The sequence below is a fragment of the Gymnoscopelus braueri genome (assembly GCF_963280865.1).
Source record: "Gymnoscopelus braueri genome assembly, chromosome: 21".
NCBI classification, from domain to species: domain Eukaryota; kingdom Metazoa; phylum Chordata; class Actinopteri; order Myctophiformes; family Myctophidae; genus Gymnoscopelus; species Gymnoscopelus braueri.
Window position 1 is genome coordinate 4,176,033 of NC_137623.1, and position 22,615 is coordinate 4,198,647.

Here is a 22,615-nt window from a genome sequence, read left to right on the forward strand (position 1 = left end):
AACCACTTTAGCCCTATTTTATCCATAGGCTATTTGAAAATAGCCGATCTACAAGCTCCGTTGTGACCTTGTAGATCTGCTATTTTCAAACATTTAGTACTTTTACTTTTAGTACTTTAAGTACATTTTGATGGAATATTTTTCTAAACATTTTTAACGACACAAATCTGGTATGGGGGTCCCTGGCACAAAATATTTTTTAGACAAAGGGGTCCGCGGACAAATACATTAATTTGGGGGGTCCTTGACATGAAAATGTTTGAAAACCACTGGTTCAAACGACATTAGACAGCAAGCCCCAAATGAGCAATTACACACTTTGCACTACTATGCCTGAACTGCACCTGCTGTATTTATCTGCATGTATATAGAATATTCTGTGAAGTTGTTTACACAAAGTTAGGTGACAGCCACTGAAGAAAAATTATAGTGGTGTATACAACATACCAAGTGTTTTTTTTCTTTATTTTTATGCACATGTACATTTGATTTGATGATGCTCTTTTCATTCTTTTTGCTCTTTTTGCACTCTTTCTTTAAATCTTTTTACGTTGTTTCTTTATTCTATTGTTATTACCTATGCTGCTGCATTGTCTGAAGGAAGCCGAACCAAAATAAGTTTTACTCTTATATACCTAGCTGTACACAAGATGTAACAATAAAGTACAACCTTGAACCTTTAGAAACAAGCCCAAAAATATGCAACCCACAACCACCAATAATTTACAAGCAACCAGAAAAAACAAGCCCAAAGTCGCTTATAATAAGCAGACATGGCAACACTACCCCTCCGCCTTCTCCCTCCCTCCCCCCTCGCACTCCCTACACCCCCCTATACCACCTCTCCCCCTCCCCCCCTCATCCTAAACCCCCCTGTTATGCTTCCTCATGCGTATAAAACCTTGCTTTTCTTTTCCTCCCCATCCTTTCATCCCGCTTCTTCTCCTCTTCTTCACCTCCTGGACTCTATCAGCTCTGATGCTCTGTAGTGCTCTATCGATTCTGACCCCTTGACCCCGGGGGGAGGAGGGGGGGGGGGGGCAAAGACCCCAGAACCCCCGTCAAAAAAAAAAACTCTTTCTTTCTTCGCAGCATGACAGCTGGGTTAACCCATACAAACCGGAAACGCATCTGTTTAACCGTGTAAACCATTAGTGTATGGCTGCTTTGGGCTTTTAAAAAATAGCAGATCTACAAGCTCATAGTGCGGCACCGAGTGCCGCACTATGAGCTTGTATATCTGCCATTTTTGAAAAATCGTGAACATAACAAATATTTATATTAATGTTTTTATAGCGAACATTTTTGACTAACATCTTTGCTTTTGGGGGTCCCTGGAACAACATATTGTTAATACATATAATTTTGGGTGGTCCTTGACATGAAAACAGTTTGAGAACCACTGATATTATAGCAACATAAGTTAATTTTGTATTTTTTTTTTTACAGTTTTTGAGTTACAAATGTTCGCTTTAAAAAATATATGAATTCAAAGATTTGCACACATTTTCAAGAGAGACAAAATAGCAGATCTACAAGCTTGTAGAGCTATGAGCTTGTAGATCTACTATTTTTTTGAATGCCCCAAAGAAATCTAAAAAAATTATAGATGATGCTTTCCCGGTCTCAATGGGTTAAAATGGCATTGATGACTTGTTGTGTCAAACTTGAACCACCTCCTCCCACCCACCCCCGCCCCCCCCCCCCTCCCCCCGACAAGGGGGGCCAGCAAATTGCCTTGACTCCACGGCGGTCGGTCCATGCACAGTGTCTTGTGCAGCAGCAGCACATCTTATAGCCAGGCGTCTCCATAAGCTCCATCACACTAACTCTAAACCTGATTGCCGGGGTGTTGCTGCACAGATTATCATGAGAAGCACCGAGCGGCCCTTTGAATCCCTAACGCTCCGCTCCGGGCCTGGAACCCATTAGCGGGGCCGTGAAATGGGCTGACGGACGACAAGAAAAGAAAAAGGGAGAGAAAAAAAACGGGGGTCTGATTGATCCTGGAATCCACTGCGTTAGCAGCAAGCAGCGGCAGACCCCCCATCACCCCCCCCATCATCCCCCCATCATCCCCCCATCACCCCCCCACACCATGATGAGAAGGAGAGCGGTGGTCAGGTGGTTCACCTGCTGGGAGAAACCAACTGAATGTTCTTCGGCCAGTAAAATTCTAAGTTATATTTTTTTCTTCACAAAAATGAGCTCGAAGCATACAATACAAGAGGTGTACCAAGAACATTGGATGATAATAATTTGTCACCATACATACGTGAAATTTGTCCGGCATTTAGCCGTCCTATAATCACTAGGAGCAGTGATTCTACAACGCTCGGGGTTAACCATAGGGTTTAAGTGGTTAAAGATGTTGGTTAAAGATCATAGTACTTGCACCTATGTACTAGAGTGTGAATGGCCGTATCATTTACGCATATGCAAGTATTATGCTAGTCATGGTTCACATGACGCTCGTCTGTCACAAGCGTCATGGCGCAGCTTGTTCCTGGTTTTGGACATTTCTACATTCACAACCCGTACATCTACATAAACGTTCACATTTCAAATTTAAAGTGCTGACCCCACGGCCAGGGATGTACCAAGGTGAAACGTTAAGTACCCGTATCTTCCATATTGTTCAATAAAAAGCATGACTGTCATGATATGACAGTCATGTTTCAGGGCTAGTGTTATGCCAATGCTAGTGCAGTCTTTGATCTCAAGTGGTTCTTAGAATGGAGAATGGTTCTCTCTCTCTAGATTGCTGTGGTCCGTATATGGAATGCAGAGCTATAACTTCAATCTATTACACAAGAGAGGATAGAAAGCGTACTGTGAGTGAAGCGTGGCGGGTTGTCTGTAACGTACTGTGAGTGAAGCGTGGCGGGTTGTCTATAACATACTGTGAGTGAAGCGTGGTGGGTTGTCTATAACATACTGTGAGTGAAGCGTGGTGGGTTGTCTGTAACGTACTGTGAGTGAAGCGTGGTGGGTTGTCTATAACGTACTGTGAGTGAAGCGTGGTGGGTTGTCTGTAACGTACTGTGAGTGAAGCGTGGTGGGTTGTCTATAACGTACTGTGAGTGAAGCGTGGTGGGTTGTCTATAACGTACTGTGAGTGAAGCGTGGTGGGTTGTCTATAACGTACTGTGAGTGAAGCGTGGTGGGTTGTCTATAACGTACTGTGAGTGAAGCGTGGCGGGTTGTCTGTAACGTACTGTGAGTGAAGCGTGGTGGGTTGTCTATAACGTACTGTGAGTGAAGCGTGGTGGGTTGTCTATAACGTACTGTGAGTGAAGCGTGGTGGGTTGTCTATAACGTACTGTGAGTGAAGCGTGGCGGGTTGTCGTTGACGTCGGTGAGGGTCACGGTGACGGAAGTGGTCCCCGACAGACCACCCATCTGTCCCACCATGTCTTTGGCCTGGATCACCAGGATGTACTGGTCCCTGGTCTCTCTGTCCATGTTGGGGAGGGCCGTCCTGATGATGCCTGAGGAGGGGGGGAGAGAGAGAGAGAGAGAGAGAGAGAGAGAGAGAGAGAGAGAGAGAGAGAGAGAGAGAGAGAGAGAGAGAGAGAGAGAGAGAGAGAGATCAGTTTAAGTAACAATCAAAAAGGAAGTGTATTCCGTTGACATGCAATGTCCTCTCTCTCTCTATTGACTAAACAGATGATTCTGTGCCAGAGCCAGTCCATTTGTCTGTCATTAAATGCTTCGATGAATTGAGTACAAAGGACCCCAATGGAAACAAGCCATAGCGCTTTCCTGTGTTTTAAATCCTCTTAGCAGGCCGCGTATTGAACTGTACTTTCCTGTGCTTTTTTTTTTCTTTATTCAATCAATCAAATCAAGTGTCAAATGTCATGTTGTCACAGAAACATAGTTTTGTCTTTTTGTCTTTCATATCATCTCTGTCGGGCAGAAACCAACTACATTATCTCTATTTTTCTACTTTTAAAATTTTATTTGATACATCAGTGCTATTGAACGCCCTTTATGTCTGTGTATTTACAAATATTGAACCAATGAAGATAATTAAAAAGTGCTTCTGACTAAACCTCCTAAACTCAGTTTTTTGTTTGCTTCGTCTGACTTCGTCATTTTAATCAATGGACATAACAGCTATCACCACATTAACCTCCCAACTCCACTTGAGCTGTATTTGGGTAAAGTGATGATAATATAAGGACACATTCAAGTATCTGACAATGTATGTGGCAGTTCACCACTGACACCACTTCATAACCACATCAACACTACACAATACACCATATCCACAATAGCCAGGTAGCATAGGATAGTTTGATGGGTGCACACACTAAACTCCATTTAACAGCTTTTAGTACATTTCCTGTTTTATTGTTCCTTTAACACATAACATAAATAAGTTCACAACATAAAGGTTAAAGTTTAAAATTGTTCTTTATTTTTTAGTTATAGGGAATGTTTTTGGGCAAATGTTTGACTGTTTTTTTCTTTCTCTTACCACAGTGCTTCCTGTTTCTGGGCAGTGACAAAAGGACCCGCGCGTAGCTGCAGGCTGCCTTATATAGTGCCTGTCTGTTTGTAGTGAGCATGCACAGTCCATCCATTCCTGAATCATACCAAATGTGAGTTTGAGTAAATTGGGTATTCTAATTATTATTATGAATCATTATTATTGTGGGAAACCGTTGTAATGTGATGACACTTTAAATGTGTTAAATGTGAATTGCAATGTCTTTAGACATTGGAGAAATAACTGTCACCAACTTAGATTTTTTTTTTCTCATTTTCTGAAAAGTTAATATTTTGGACATAGTTGGTTTCTGCCCGACAACACAGATATGGTTCGAGATGAGATGCTGTCAGTCAGAAAGCCAAGCATACAGTGTGTTAACTCCCAAGGGGGATGCATTTTTGAAGTGACACACCTATCTATAGGATTTTATTTCGTCATGCGTCCCTCTAGCCAATCAAAAGCATTGGTGTCAACATATTGTCACGTGTCACGTGGAGCTTGACCAATGTTAGCTTGGCTAGGGGGGGGGGGGGGGACACACAGCGGGACGAAGCGAAAACATACTCTCCGCCTCCGGCGGAGACAATAAAGGCGAGAGTGAAAAAAGACAGTCACACCCACGTTGGGATTCAATCACGGAAGATTGCAGTGACAAGCTGAGCACTACTACCAGGTTAGCCACCGAGGTGGCTAACCTGGCCAAACTCTTGAGATTTGAGTAGTATTTGAAGCTTCCATATGTGCGTTTTAGTTGTTGTAGTCCTATAGTGACACGTTAGGGAGTGAACATGACAGCGACAATAACTGACGCCTATGTGTGAGAATGCGTTGCGGAGTCACATACCTAACAAAATCGCCGGAGTTAAAGATTACCCCCTATGGGGATTCCAATACAATAAATAAACGCTGTGACCCAGGGGTAGTGAAAGTGACGTCAGGACTTCAGTACTTCAACGTGTCACACTTACAGCAGCACAATAAGCTCTTTGAACAAATCGTCTCCCCCGTTAATGACATTTTTTTTATAATCATAATTTTATCTCGTGACGCAAAAAAAAAAAAAGATGACAATCTGTGTTTAATCCCCAGGGAAAAAAAGGAGAAACAAATTAAAGCCCAGCCAACACATTTAAAATGCAAAGAAAAGCATTGTAAATCCTTTAAAAAAAAAAATCCATCACTGTTGCTTATTGCTTCAAAGTTAATTACTTTACAACACAATGTGTTTGGTTAATTACGGATTCCTACGGAAGATTACTCGTAAAGTACCGTAGCAATGCCACAGCACGGCCTTGTTGGAAAAAAGAGAGAAAATGAATGGCTTTTTAGTTGCTTTATCTCATTCAGAACATGATGAGGTAGATGGAGAGAGGGGGGGAGGGGGGGGGGGGGCGTAGTTAGTTAGTTATAGTTCTTACACCTGGTGGAATTTCTTAACCCAATCAATCCGGGAACACATTTACTGTGTCGTTTTTGAATTTTAGGTATAGCCATTATGTTGTCATACTTTGGGCTATTCAAAAATAGCGGATCTACAAGCTCATAGCGCGGCACCGAGTGCCGCGCTATGAGCTTGTAGATCTGCTATTTATGGAAAAAGTGAGGAAAATGTGTGCAAATCTTTGAATATATATATATTTTTTCAAGCGAACATCTTTAACTAAAATCTTTGCGTCTGGGGGGTCCCTGGTACAATGTATTTTCAGATGGGGGTCCGCGGCCAAATACACATCATTTTGGGTGGTCCTTGACATGAAAAAGGTTTTTGAGCACTACTGAAACTTTTTTTCAGAAAACTATTAGGATTTGGAAGACGTTTGTAGAATCCCCCAGAAGCAAATATTTCAGTTGAAAATGTTTGCTTTAAAATTATATATATATTCAAAGAATTGTACAAATGTTCAAATTTTTTCAAATAAATAGCAGATCTACAAGCTCGTAGCGCGGCACTCTGTGCCGCGCTATGAGCTTGTAGATCTGCTATTTTTTGAATAGCCAAATACATCTTAAAATGACACAGATGCGTCCCCGGTTTGAAAGGGTTAATCCCTTCAGTTACACACATATTTGTCATGTAATTGAGGTCAGATCTCAAGACGGCAAGAAAAAATATAAACACTGTTTATTTTCTCATTACATAAAGTAAGACTCAACAGAAGCTTTGCCCTTGACAAGGGATGTTTTGTTTTGTGTTGAAACGTTAGCTGTTACCAGCAAGTTATTTTTGGGGCTACTTTAGTATTTTGTCTGAAAACGGCACGTTTTAAACACTCTTCAAAGGCATTATTTTGGAAAAGTAGATTTTAAAGGCCAGACTTAATAAACGGTGCAGTACGATCATTTCACAACCAAACTGGTGACAACTGGCTTTTTAAACCCCTTTATTTCCTGTCCCTTTTCCTCCCCCGACATTCTCCCTGTGCTTTAACCCCTTTCACGCTAAACATTATCCTAAGGCCCCAGTGGTTATCACCCTGTGGGTCGGGACCCCACTTGTTTTTTTGGGGGGTCCCCAGATGACAGCAAAGTGACAATTTAAGGACCTTTATGACCGTTTTAACTAATTCAGTGCCAATGATGTGTAACGCGTCAAAACAGTGTTTTCAGTGATTACGCTAGATGGCGCTCTTCGCCAACCTATGAGTGATCTTATGACTTCGAAAGAAGGATCCACACGGAAATGACGTCATCTAAAACATGTTTCACCCCGTCCACTACAATGTGAAAGGATTTAGAAAAATAAAAATGTCTCTGCTTTCTTGTGTTTTTCAGTTTATTGGCGAGAACAAGCTGTATTCAACAGCCACTAACTAAAGAACGGAGGGTCGCGGTGACACGATTTATTCCCCCCGATGGAAGCAGAGACACTCCTCCGTCTTTTGCGACACTTTGTGTGTCGATCGTCCTGGAGCGAAATATCCTGTGGATCGCCAAAAACACTCAAAATAAGGTAAAAACGCTGGCACTGGCATTGTGAAAATAGCCAATCTGGAAGCTCACAACGCCCATTATTGTCCCTATTTTGTCATTATACAGTAAGTGAAAATTGTCAAATTTTGTCAAAATTTCTAAAGATAGCAGAGCTGGCCCGGACCGCTGGCGTAGCGGTCCGGGCCACCGAGGCTACAACAGCGTGTTGCGGGTTCGAGTTCCGATCCCGCCGGCCTTTTTTAGCGTGTCACTCCCCATCTCTCTCTCCCCATTTCCTCTTAGCCTGCTATCCTATAAATAATAAATGAAAAAAAGCCCCCCCCCCAAAAAAAATATATAATAGCCGAGCTCTTTTAGAGTGACTTGTCTATTTCTCGCCATGTGACTCCACCATCGTGCAGTGAAGTTTAAAATAGGGGATGAATGGTTAATTGTCTGTCTTTGTCTCCCTTTATCAATGCCACAGAGTCCTCTTGGCTGTAAATTGTTATTGGCAAAACTACAGCAAATGGCCCAGAGTTAGTGAAATTATACATAGAGCCTGTCAGTGTCTTTATCCAGAGACCTGCTGCTCATGCATTTACTCTGGCTTTTGTTGCTGCAGCACAAAAACCTTCATGTCATTTTCATTCCAACACTAGATAGTGAACAGCAGGAAGTTGATGTTCTTTATGTCATTCTGGGAAGAGGTGCATGTGTGCACGCACGCACGCACGCACGCACACACGCACACACGCACGAGTGGTGGAAAAAGTATTACATTTTTTTTGTTTGAGTAAAAGCATCAATACTGCAATGTAGAAATACTATGTTACGGGTAAAAGGCATGTGTTCAAAATGTTGCTTTTACTTACTAGTAAAAGCACTAATAAATGTTTGAAATTAGCAGATCTACAAGCTTGTTGATCGGCTATTTTCAAATAGCCTATGTATAAAATAGGGCTGAAGTGGTTAATGTAGGTTTTATAATGTAATCATTTATATCTTAAAAATAACTAGTAACGAGTTTTCAAATAATTGTACTTGAGTAAAAGTACAATATTTTCCTCAGAGATGTAGTGGAGTAGAAGTAAACGTATTGAACATTGGCAATACTCCACTAAAGTACAGTACTTGAGTAAATGCACTTAGTTACTTTACACCACTGATACATATGCATGCACGCACCCACCCACCCACCCACCCACCCACCCACCCACACACACACACACACACACACACACACACACACACACACACACACACACACACACACACACACACACACACACACACACACACACACACACACACACACACACACACACACACACACACACACACACACACACACACGTTAAGGCCAGATGATAGAATCAAAACATGTCAGGATGGATTGTATTTGCTCATACCCTGACACCTTCGTGTTGGTGGATCCAAGCATCTGTCCCGGTACTCTGTGTGTGTGTGTGGTGTGTGGTGTGTGGTGCGTGGTGTGTGGTGTGTGTGTGTGTGTGTGTGTGTGTGTGTGTGTGTGGTGTGTGGTGTGTGGTGTGTGGTGTGTGCTCTGCATATTTGCCCCTGTACCTTCCCTTCTTCCATCCATTCATCCATCACCTCTCCCATTAAAAAGCAGAGTACTACGACCAAAGGTACGGCACCCCCGTATTGTCAAAGCCTGATCCAGCCCTACACCCCCCTCCATCTCAGCCCCCCGTAGCACTTGCCCTATAGCCTTGACGACTGATATGATTATGCAACGGCTAAAATGTAACTTATATACCGTAGCATGTTATGTAGACAGATGCCGGGTCATTGTTGACCGACGGTTAAATTGAAATAATAACGACGACGGAGTGGGTTCTGATCAAAGATTAAACGAAACCCTCTCCCCAAAAAAGTTTGCGCAGCTGGGTAGCAGTATGAGACAAACGAACAGTTTCACTAAAACCATAGACAGGCCTCACACGAAACTGATATACTTATTTAATATCAGGCTCGGTGCGTTGGAGCCTGAGAGATATTGGCAGTGGTTAATGATGCCATGAATCCCGATCCCCGCCCCCCAGAAAAGAAAAAAAAAAGAAAAAGTAAACCAGCAATGTGTTCCTGCTCCTCTCGTCTCGTCTCTCGTCTGGCCAGGAGCAAACACATATATTTCAGTGGGAGCGACACAGAGCTAATCCACACTGTGGCGACGTGTCACGAGGCTGTTGTTTGTCTGCTGGGTGCCAGAGCCCCCCTCGCTCTCTATCTCTGTTACACCCTGCGTGGCGCTATGGTGTCATTCCTGGGGAGAGGCCATGATTAACCCCTTCAACCCGGGAACTTATCTATCTACTGTGTGATTTTTTAAAATATTTCTTCGGACTATAAAAAAAATAGCAGATCTATAAGCTCATAGCGTGGCACCGGGTGCCGCGCTATGAGCTCATAGATCTGCTATTTTTTCTTTTTTTTAATCGTGAAAAACTGTGCAAATCTTTGAATATATATATATATTTCTTTAAAGCAAATGTTTGTCCCTCAAATCTTTGCTTCTGGGGGGTCCCTGGAACAAAAAAATAAATACAAAAATGTGCTTATAAAAATATACATTCAAACATTTGCACACATTTTCACGATAAAAAAAAACAATAACGCTATGAGCTTGTATATCTGCTATTTGTTTTTAAATCATGAAAATTGGTGCAAATCAACAAAATATTTTACAAATGCTTGCTATAAAAAATATTTATATTCAAAGATTTGCAAAAAGTGTCAAATTCTAAAAAAAAAAAAAAATGCAGATCTGCAAGCTCATAGTGCGGCACTCGGTGCCGCGCTATGAGCTTGTAGATCTGCAATTTTTTCGAATAGCCCAAATAAATCTAAAATGACACAGACGCGTTCCCGGTCTTAATGGGTTAAAATCCTCTTCTGCCACGCTTCTACATCGGCGGCGCGACACGGCCCTGAATGGCACAGTGACTCTCTCTCTCTCTCTCTCTCTCTCCCCTCTCTCTCTCTTCTTTGCCTCCGGTGCGAGAGACAGACGCACCGCAGCCGTGCATTTATCTAAGCTGTCTCCTACAGCACTGGCGGCAGACTGGGGGAGGAGGTGGGGGGAGGGGGAGGGGGGGTGTACACGCTCACCCTCCTGCTAAAGCCTGGATTCCTTTGACATTTGTCTTGGAAAAGAGAGGAAATAAAAGTGTTGGACTTTTTTGTTGAAAGAACCCTCTGGCCCCCCCAAACATAGCAGCTCTATGTGAGATGTAATGAAGAAGATGATGAACACTTTAAACACAAGAGTGTGTGCGTGTGTGTGTGTGTGTGTGTGTGTGTGTGTGTGTGTGTGTGTGCGTGTGTGTGTGTGTGTGTGTGTGTGTGTGTGTGTGTGTGTGTGTGTGTGTGTGTGTGTGTGTGTGTGTGTGTGTGTGTGTGCGTGTGTCAGTGGTGGAAGAAGTACTCAGCTATTTTACCTATGTAAGAGTAGCAATATCACAATAAAAAATATACTCTGTTATACGTAAAAGGTCTGTGTTCAAAATAATACTTGAGTAAAAGTATTGGCATCAACATATACTTAAAGTACTAAAATGTTTGAAAATAGCAGATCTACAGGCTCACAACGTGTCGCATCGTGACGCGTTGTGAGCTTGTAGATCTGCTATTTTCAAATATCCTATATATAAAATAGGGCTAAAATGGTTAATGTGTGTTTTATAATGTAATAATTTATATCTACAAAGTAACTAGTAACTAAAGTTTTCACATAATTGTAGTGGAGTAAAAGTACAATATTTGTCTCTGAGACGTAGTGGGGTAGGAGTATTGAAAATGGGAAATACTCCAGTAAAGTACAAAAATACGTCAAAAGTGTACTCAAGTACAGTTTTCTCAGCTCGCTGTATCTCAAGACATCACTTTATGAGCCATATCTTCAAAACTGGGTCAAACTGCACAACCAATATGTCAATTTGTAGCTGTGATTCCCTGCTTTCATATGGAATATTTTTTTTTTTGAATCCATTAAAACCTGGAACGCATCTGTATCATTTTAAGATGTATTTGAAATAGCATTATCTACAACGCCACACGCTATGAGCTTGTAGATCTGATATTCTTTGAAAAATTGTGGAAAACTTGTGCAAATCTTTACTCAAGTACAGTACTTAGTTACTTTCAACCACTGTGTGTGTGTGTGTGTGTGTGTGTGTGTGTGTGTGTGTGTGTGTGTGTGTGTGTATGTGTGTGTGTGTGTGTGTGTGTGTGTGTGTGTGTGTGTGTGTGTGTGTGTGTGTGTGTGTGTGTGTGTGTGTGTGTGTGTGTGTGTGTGTGTGTGTGTGTGTGTGTGTGTGTGTGCGTGATTTGCTGAGCCTCCAGGCTGTATCTCTTCCTCTCCACAGTAACAGAAGGAATGGATCCATGTGCCGTATGGACGAAAACAAGGCCATAAGAAGTGGGAATAAAAAGCTGCAACACAGGTAGTTTATACTGGTCTTACGTTCCAGGCAGTCATATGCTCTAAACATGGCTCACTGCACCTCCTGTACCAAAGGAAGCATACAACAGGGGACATGCACCACTATACTAGGCTGAAAGGGCTAACGACAACATGTTTGTACTTAAGTAAAAGTACCAATACTGCAATGTAAATAGCCTATACTCTGTTACAAGTAAAAGTCCGGAATTCAAAATGTACTTGAGAAAAAGTGCCAAAGTATTGGTATCAAAATGTACTTAAAGAACCAAAAGTAAAAGTACGCATTATGCAGAATGTCCCATTTCAAGTTTTCAAATGTTTAAAAATCTTTTGAAAATAGCCGATCTGCAAGCTCACAATGTGTCGCATCGCGACGCATTGTGAGCTTGTAGATCTGCTATTTTCAAATGGCTGAAATGTACATAGGGCTGAAGTGGTTAATGTATGTTTTGTAATAATAATCAAAATCTACAAAGTAACTATAGTAACTAAAGTTTTCAAATAATTGTAGTGGAGTAAAAGTACAATATTTGCCTCTGAGATGTAGTGGAGTAGAAGTATTGGAAATTGGAAATACTCCATTGAAGTAAAAAATACCTCAAAATTGTACTTAAGTACAGTACTTGAGTAAATGCACTTAGTTACTTTTACACCAACTGGCTGCACCTGCGAACGGAAGCATACAACAGGGGAAATTCACCACGATACTATACTATAGGCTGAATGGGCTGAATAGTGAGCACAGAGAGCTCTCATATCTCTTACAGTGGCTTCTGTTAGGCTGAGAAATGTATCATAAGAACATTAGTGCTCGGCGACGTGACAAAATGGACCCGTCCATTTGTAACGTTAAGCACAAGGGAGTTTGTCACAGTGCCTTTGTGTGTGCAGAGTATGTGTGCGTGTGCGTGTGTGTGTGTGTGTGTGTGTGTGTGTGTGTGTGTGTGTGTGTGTGTGTGCGTGCGTGCGTGCGTGCGTGCGTGTGTGTATGCATACATACACGCGTGCTTGTGTTCGCAAATAAAGATGTTAAATGTGTGCGTGCGTGCGTGCATGCATGCGTCCGTGCAAATAAAGATGTTAAATGTATGTGTGTGAGTGTGAGTGTGAGTGTGAGTGTGAGTGTGTGTGTGTGTGTGTTTCTGATTAGCCCATTAACACCTGAGGCCCCGATTTGACAAATGCCGTCTAAATCAGTAGCTCGCACGCACGTTCAAGACTTTTCGAAAAATTTTCAAAAATAGCAGATGTATAGCTTGCAGTCGTGCCGCGCTGTGATTTTGTATATCTGCAAATTTCGAATAGCCAACGAAAAAAATCTATATAAGAAAATGAGGCTGCGCGTCAACAATGTTTTTTTTTCAGAGGAGTGCTAGACCAAAAATCCAGTAGCCTATACACATCAAAAGTAGGAATTGAAAAAAATCCCAAAAAGGAAGCACAAAGGACAAAATACTCACATTATTACTATGTTTTATTGGCACACACCAAAAAACGAACGCTTAACGCGTTTGGGCTATGAGCCTTCATCAGAGCAAACAATCTAAAATGACAACAGTTGCTTTCCCGGTGTTAGCGGGTTAGAATACCAAAGATAGCACGGCGTATATAATACATATACACTACAGTATATTGCATGCCTGAACAGCAGGTGGAGGAGGGTAAGGATTTATAACCTGCCTTCAGCTGTAATGTTCTCTCTCTCTCTATGGTCGGGTCAGGCAACGCAACACTGGAGAGAGAGGAGAGTGCAGAGTGCAGCCTGTGTTGATTCAACATTCAAGCTCCAATGGTTTATCCCCTTCAGACCCGGGGAAACGCATCTGTGTTATTTTAACGTGTCTTTGGCCAGTCAAAAATAGCAGATCTACAAGCTCCGAGTGCCACTTTTGTTCCAGGGACCCCTCAAAAGCAAAGATTTGAGTTACAAATGTTCGCTCTAAAAAAATGTATAAATTCAAAGATTTGCACACATTTTCACGATTTTTAAAAAAAATGGCAGATGTACAAGCGCAAACTATGAGCTTGTAGATCTGCTATTTTATTTTTATCGTGAACTTTTTTTTGCAAATCTTTGACAAAATCTTACAATTTTTTTTAACTCAAATCTTTGCTTCTGGGATTCTACAAATGAGCTTGTAGATCTGCAATTCTTTGAAAAACTTATATATATTTTCTAAAGCGAACATTTTGTCAAATATTTTGTTCCAGGGACCCCCCAGAAGCAAAGATTTGAGTTACAAATGTTCGCTTTAAAAACAGACATATTCAAAGATTTGCACACATTTTCACAATTTTTCAAAAATAGCAGATCTACAAGCTCATAGTGCGGCACTCAATGCCGCGCTATGAGCTTGTACATCTGCTATTCTTTATACAGCCAAAGTATAAAATAATGGTTTAAGTGGTTACATGCCGATGCGTTCCCGGTCGTAATGGGTTATTGCCAATATCCCACTAAAGGTCACTGGGAATCTGTCTTCAGGATATACATAGGTTAGACATACGGTGGAAATATTATACTCCCACGCACCACCATGCTTATCAGCGCTATTAGAGGACTGTTATGGAATGTACAAAAACACAAACAAATCAAGGTTTCTTATCAAACCCATACTGTATAGTGTAGGGGCCAACAGAACTGTAAAAAGTGATAGTGAAAGTGATTTTTTTTTTGGTTCAAACAAACACATTTTTCGTCTAAAGGTTAAAGCACTATATCCTGATAGTACTCATTGCTATAGACAGTTTCATCAGTAACAGCTTGGTCTCTCTCTGTCTCTAAACCTTTTTAATAAACATGAAATATTTTTCGGCCAATCATGAGAGATTACCCATTTATCAGCTTTAGCAGCAGAAAAGGTTAAAGCACGATATTCTAATATTCTGATTGAGTAACAGTAGTCTCCACATCTCTAAACCACTTTAATAAACATTACATTTTCAGGGGGGGGAGGGGTGCAATTCTTCAGCCAGTCAGGAGAGATTACCCATTTATCAGCTTCAATTTTATATACACTATACTGTTCCTGTTCCGATTTTGTCTGCTCATTTCTTTGTTTGATCACTTCCAATTTCACTTGTTTAATCCTTGTCCAGCGAGTGCGAGTTCTCTCTCCCGATTGGCTAAAATTGCTATCCTAACCTGAAAATCCATTTACGTTTAGTAAAGAGCTGGAGAAACATGGAGACTTAACTCATCGATTCCAGAGGGGTCCCCAGGTATTTATTAAATATAGTATCTCATAGAATTTATGGTCATTATTCACCAGGAGCCTGGATGGCTTAAAATAAAAAAAAAATGAATGGGCTCTGGATCGGTGGAACCAAAAAAAAAATGTCCGTCACTGCTATGCCCTATACAGTAAACGAGTACAGATCAGTGTAACAAAGTGAGCAGTACCACCAGGGCACAATGGAAACAGGGGACGCATAATGTTGATCAGTGGAGAGATTAACGCAGAGATATACAAGGCTCTCTAAAGGCCACGATGCCAATATCTTATTGAGAACCGGATCATCGCAGCAAAACCCCCCCATCCTCCTATAGCTTTGGCGTCATGGGTCTAAAAAAAAAGAAGAGACACAGGGCGAGAAAAGAGAGAGAGAGAGAGCAGCTGCTCAGTACACATGGATATGAACATGGCCTTTTCCCTCTTTTTTTTCCCTCCAAATTTTTTTTTCTCCTTTAATTAGATTTCCACTCCTTCCGAGGGGATGGAGCGAGCGAGCTGTTAATAAAACACAAGAACCCATCAAATTCAGATGTCACGTTCACACGTCATATTGAGACACGCTCTTTAACTCGTTAAGGCCTGATGTTCCGATTCTACAAAATACTAACATTTTTTTTTGAAACAAACGTATGTTGCTATGTCAGTGGTTCTCGAACCTTTTCATGCCAAGGACCCCTAAAATTATATGTATTTGGGCCGCCGGCCCCCATCTCAAAATGTGTTGTTCCAGGGACCCCCCCAGAAGGAAAGAATAGAGTTACAAATGTTTGCTTTAAACAATATATTTTTTCCAAGATTTGCACACATTTTCACAATTTTTCAAAAAATAGCAGATATACAAGCTCGTAGCGCGGCACTCTGTGTCGCGCTACGAGCTTGTATATCTGCTATTTTTGAATAGCCAAAAGTATAAAATAATACTTTTTTTTTGCTCAAATAAAAAAGTGACACAGATGCGTTCCAGGTCTTAATGCGTTAAATGCCCCCCCCCCCCCCCTCTTTTATAATGTAATTAATCCTCTCTCGCAGACACCTGGTGTTTTCCGACAAACCCTTGTCATTTCTGACTTCCCAGTTTCCGTGAGTACGGTATTAATGCGGGACATGGTTAGCGGCGCTAATGCGCTATATAGCCACGCGGCGGTTTGTGTCCAGCGATGCAGAGCCGCCGCCGCGTGCGCTCCTCACTCTCTCTCTCCGAGGTGTGGGGGACGTGCGTGCAACGTACGCCCGGGGCGGATGGCTGGCTGGCTTCAACGGCTGTTCACGCCTCATTGAGTTTGCCCGTCAATTAGAACACAGTCCTCACACTCCTCACCGCATTAAGCCATTCAATCCGGGATACGCATCCGTGTGTCATTTTTAGATGTCTTTGGCTATTAAAAAAAAATAGCAGATCTACAAGCTCATAGCGCGGCACCGAGTGCCGCGCTATGAGCTTGTAGATCTGCTATTTTTAGCTTGTACATCTGAATTTTCTTTTTCAAATCGTGAACATTTTGTGTTCAAATCTTTGAATGTATGTATTTTTTAAAGCGAACATTTGTAACTCAAATGTTTGCTTCTGGGGGATTCTATGTCTTCTATGGATTCTATGTCTTCTAAATCGCTAACAGTTTTTTTGAAAAAAACGTATGTTGCTATAATCAGTGGTTTTCAAACTTTTTCATGTCAAGGACCCCCAAAATTATGTGTATTTGGCCGGGGACCCCCATCTCAAAATATGTTGTTCCAGGGACCCCCAGAATTAAAGATTTGAGTTAAAAATGTTTGCGTAAAAAAAAAATTTATACAAAGATTTGCACAAATTTCCATGATTTTTCAAAAATAGCAGATCTACAAGCTCATAGCGCTATGAGCTTGTAGATCTGCTATTTTTAAATAGCTCGAATAAATCTAAAAATGACACACAGACGCGTTCCCCGGTCTTTAATGGGTTAACATTTCGGCGTCACCTTCAAAACCAAACTACAAGCTATCAATCAATATATATTACAAAACGCCATCTTATAGTTTCCAGAAATACCCTGGAGCAGGAGCACGCGGCGGAGGGGGGGAGGGGGGCAACTTATGTGTTTCTCCTACATTATGCATTGCGTTTACAGCTCGGGAAGTTATTGGAGCTATTCAGGATTAAGTACTCCCCCCCCCCCCCCCCCCCCAAGGGCACCTTGTAGATTCAATTTGGGATTAAGGACCCACAGTAAAGAGACTTTGCAATACCAAAGTGAGCTGAGGATGTATAACGCACAAGCCCAACACCCAGGTCACATAAAGCCCCCACATGCCCCCTCCCCCCCCCTTCCTAAACCCCCCCCTAACCCCCCCACATTCCCCCCTCTCCTCCCTAACCATTAGCTCACTGCCTCTTAATCCATTGAGACCGGGAACGCATCTGTGTCATTGTTTTTTTTGGGGGGATTTCTTTGGGCTATTAAAACAATAGCAGATCTACAAGCACAGAGTGCGCATAGTGAGCTTGTAGATCTGCCATTTTGCTTTCAAAAATCGTGAAAGTTTGTCTAAATCTTTGAATGTATTGTTCAAAGCATTTTTTTTTTACTCAAATATTTGCTTGTAGGGATCAATCAAAACAAAATATTTTGAGATGGGGGTCCGTGGACACATTTTGGGGGTCCTGACATCAAAAAGTTTGAAGGACCACTGATATAGCAACATCCTTTTTTTCAGAAAACGGTTAGGAGTTAAAAAAAACATATTCAAAGATTTTCACAAATGTTCCCAATAAAAAAGAAAAATAGCAGATCTACAAGCTCATAGCGCCGCGCTATGAGCTTGTAGATCTGCTATTTTTTTGAATAGCCAAATAAATCGAAAATGAAAAAGACACACGGATGCGTTCCCGGTCTTAATGGGTTAATCGCTGGTGCAGTATTGCTGTGTGTAGTAGAAGCTCAGAGAGTGTATTTCAGCGACCGGGCACTTTGTCAAAGTCACTCTCCGCTTATAGCCCGGCCTTTTCCCAGCAAATGGGACTAATTAGTAAAACTTGCAAAGACAAGGAGCCACAACACAAATCTTTGGCCCTGCGTTATCTTAGAGGTGATGCCTTGCAGCTTTTATGCTATTATAGCGTGTGAGATGTATTATAGGACTAACATTATGCTAAGCTGGTGTGCATGTTCAAATTATAGTCGCTATAATTCTCTCACAGGAGGAAGCTTCCAACCCATGCCAGTTAGCCCATATGCAGACCATGTGGGCCCGGCAAGGGCTTGCCCACTTCCATCCCACGCCCAGTTAGCCCATATGCAGACCACATGGGCCCGGCATGGGCTTGCCCAGGTCAAGCCCACGCCCAGTTAGCCCATATGCAGACCACGTGGGAACCACATGGGCTTGCCCACTTCCAACCCATGCCCAGTTGGCCCATATGCAGATCATGTGGGACCCTCATAATTTGCCCAGTTGAAGCCCACGCCCACTTGCTACCCAAGTAGCCCGCATTGAAACCACATGGGTCCCACGTGGGCGGGCGTGCTGGCTGGGCTAGTTCAATACACAGGGAGTCATAGTCACGGTCATTGTTTGAACGATGGGTATGTTGAGCACATGAATTCTGCACACAAGTTCGTCTTAAAATATGACGGCACTGTTCATGCAAAAAATTCTCTACATTGAAGGGATTGTCACCGTCGAAATAATAATTAACCTACCCAGAGGTGGACATGTAGAATGTAGAAATACTCTGTTACAAGTAAAAGTCAGAATTCAAAATTTACTTGAGCAAAAGTACAAAAGTTTTGGTATCAAAACATACTTAAAGTACCAAAAGTAGAAAGTACTAATTATGCAGAATGTCCCATTTCACAAGTTTTTCAAATGTATACAATGCATAAAAGATATTTTGAAAATAGGAGATCTACAAGCTCACAACGCGTCGCAAAGCGACACGTTGTGAGCTTGTAGATTGGGTATTCTCAAATGGCCGAAATGTATATAGGGCTGAAGTGGTTTTGTAATAATAACCAAAATCTGCAGAGTAACTAAAGTTTTCAAATAATTGTAGTGGAGTAAATAAAGTACTATATTTTCCTCTGAGATGTAGTGGAGTAGAAGTTAAATAATTGGAAATACTCCAGTAAAGCAAAAGTACCTCAGTATTGTACTATTTTCCATAACACATTATTATTATACCCTAACCAGAGAAGGGGCCATAAACTTTACTTTAGTGCACAGATACAAAAATACAATAAAACACAAGCGGATCGGCCTCTGAAGAGATTTATACTAGTGGGTATGAGTGGGTAGCTTTTAATAAAGCTATTTGAAAGATCAACCTTGGGATTTAAAGAGCCTACACTTAGCTAATGAAAAACAAGTCATAATTTGACGCTGTTAACCCAATCAGACCGGGAACGTGTCCGTGTCATTTTTAGATTTCTTTGGGCTATTAATAAATAGCAGATCTACAAGCTCATAGCGCGGCACCGAGTGCCGCGCTATGAGCTTGTATATCTGCCATTTTTGGGGATTTTTTTTTTACAATGTTTTTTTTGCAAATCTTAGAATATATATATATATATATATATATATATATATATATATATATATATATATATATATATATATATATATATATATATAAAATTAAGCAAACATTTATAAATCAAACCTTTGCTTCTGAGGATTCTACTAAATGTCTTCTAAATCCTAACAGTTTTTTTTAAATGTATGTTGCTATAATTTCTCAAAAATGATATGTATTTAGCCGTGGACCCCCCATCTCAAAATATTTTGTTCCAGGGACCCCCCAGTAGTTGTAACAGAGTTAAAAATGTTCGCTTTAAAAAATACAAATTGAAATATTTGCACACATGTTCATATTTAAAAAACAAAATAGCAGATCTACAAGTTCATAGTGCGGCACTCGTGCCACGCTATGATCTTGTAGATCTAAAAATGACACAGATGCGTTCCCAGTCTCAATGGGTTAAAAGTGGTGAGCCCTATTCATTGAGCTTTGAATGGAGTGTTTCGTAGCGTTAAAAAAAAAAAAAAGCAGAAATAACTAACGCTAGGAGGCTAATGGAGCTTTATGGCAGCGGGCACGCTGGTTAAACATCACTTAAGCAAATGTCTGCACTCTGGCTGATTGGCATTAGTGTCACCAAGTCTCACCGGAGACCCTCGTTGACGGGTTGTAGTGGTCACACTAACTTTGTTTAAGATCATTGTGCCGACACGTTCGAGTAGTTAAATTTACATTAATCTCGTATTCTGTTCAGTTTAATGACTCATTAACCATGATGGGAGCTTCCTGATAAAAATGGAGGCTTCATTTAGCTGTTGGGTTGCAGCTGTTGGTTCCTGTTCGCATTTAAAAAAAGCTGCCACTGTGTTTAGTGAAGTGTACAAATACTCAGTATTATCAGCAGAGGTAAGGTAAGTGATATTTTTTGGTTAAAACTAAAAGTTTTTTGTTAAAGCTCTATATTCTTTTTTTTTATACCACGATTTTTGTAACCCATTTTTTTTACCCAGTGCCAATTGCCTATGTAATCATGGGCGCTACACTCCCTCTGCCAGCCTAAGGAGAGCCTAGAGCCGAGCTCATGCCTCCTTCAATGCATGAGAGCTAGCAAGCCGCAGCTTATCACCCGACGGGGTGGAGGTTCCCTGGTTGGACGTAGCGCGTGGAAGGAACGCGTTATTCCAACCAGTTCCTTTCCCCTCCATCAGGCGCCCTGGCTGACCAGGGGGAGGCAGTATAGAGACCAGGATCACTGCATGTTTTTTGTGAGGGTATTAACTACCCCAGGAGACACGGGGAGAACATGCAAACTCCACACAGAGTAGGCCCTTTCACCAACCCCACCTAGGGTATGGGCGCTGATGACACGGAGGAGAGAACACGCCCCCAGCGTCCCCGGCGGGAATCGAACCCAGGACCTTCTAGCTGGAAGGCGACAGCACTACCAACTGTGCCACCGTGCCCCAAAACCTCTATATTCTGATTGCTATAAAGTCAGTGTTTGTTCAGTAACAGGGGTCTCCCTGTCTCTCTACATCTTTAATAAAAAGAAAAAAGATGTTCAGGTAGGTGACAACATTTCAGCCAATCAGGAGAGAGCACCCATTTATCAGCTTCATTTTGATAATGTTCCAGTTCCAATTTTGTCTGCTCATTTATTTGTGTCATCACTTCCAAGTTCTCCATCCTGTTTGGATAACATTTGTATCCCTACCTGAATATGCATTTTATGTTTAATGAAGAGATGGAGAGACATGGAGACTCCTTTTACTGAACGAACACTCTATAGCAATGAGTACTATCAGCATATAGAGCTAATTAACATGTATTTAAACCAAATAAAATTACTTACCCTATACCTTTAACTCTGCATTATTATGCTTGGCAAAAAATAGCCAATATACAAGCTCACAATGCCTCACAACGCGACGCGTTGTGAGCTTGTAGATCAGCTGTTCTTGGCGAAGAGATTTGTGCAGACTGAAACAAGTATTGAGGGTTTAAGTGGATAAAAAACAGCAGAAATCAGGGTGACATTAAGCAAGTCATGTTTAATTATCCAACAGCAGCTCAGCGCAGCTATTATTAAAATATTAATAGGTAAAAGAAGTTGCTTGTTACGGCAATGAATAACAGAACAGCCCCTAATCTGTCACGTCTAAATTACAGCTTTTCGAAACACCAGTATTACTCTGGTTATGAGGAGAGTGATTTCTCCAGGCACCTCCCGACGAGTCCTCACGGTTTAAAAAGGAATTGTGTATCATCTTCTGTAAATGGTTCTCTAATAAACGTATCATTGGTGGAAAAAGTACTCAAATGTTTCACTTATGTAAAAGTATCAATAGCTACATGTACACAAAAAACGATGTTGCAACAATATGGACGAACCTGAGGTATTTGTTACCATTATGCTAGCGATGGCTAGCTCTATAACCTTATATCTTAACTACATGTTTATGCATTTATTTCATATTTACATGTAGATTTAAGCTCTGATATTTATGTCAGATATACTCTAGTATGTCTAGAGTCTTGCTGTGCTATTAACTCATTTTGGACTGGGAAAAAAAATTCGTGACTTTTTCTGCTCCACTGAACAATGCCATCTAGCAGTGGTGTAACTAAGTAACTAAGTACAAGTACTGTACTTAATTACAATTTGAGGTATGTTTTTCACTTTCTTAAGTATTTACAATTTTCAATACTTTTACTTCTACTCCACTACATCTCCGAGGGAAAATATCTACAAGAGAATCTTATGATATTTAGTCAACTAAAACTAAACTAACACTAAAACATTTCAAATGACTAAAATAGGACTAAATCTAAATGGAATTTTATTCAAAAGACTAAAACTGAATCAAAATGCGCTTTCAAAATCAACACTGGCCTGAACCAACATCCCAAAGAGGTCTGTTGTGATCCAGCAACCAGGCTGGGAAGGATTGATATGGGCTTAATCATATTCTAATGTGATTAAAACACATTATACACCCGTTAAA

General features: G+C 41.2%; 2 protein-coding genes across 2 annotated transcripts in view; both read right to left on the reverse strand.

Annotated features, from left to right (window-relative positions):
- LOC308077428 (inositol monophosphatase 1-like) overlaps positions 1 to 22,615 on the reverse strand; it is a 647,768-nt gene that overhangs the window by 239,679 nt on the left and 385,474 nt on the right. The gene's annotated exons all lie outside the window — the stretch shown is intronic.
- Positions 1 to 22,615, reverse strand: part of LOC308077576 (cadherin-7-like) — a gene marked incomplete at both ends in the record, with an annotated part of 305,706 nt that overhangs the window by 107,073 nt on the left and 176,018 nt on the right. The window contains one exon of the mRNA XM_080418321.1: positions 3,324 to 3,491. Within this exon, the coding sequence (XP_080274447.1) occupies positions 3,324 to 3,491 (168 nt within the window). The remainder of the gene's footprint in view (positions 1 to 3,323; positions 3,492 to 22,615) is intronic.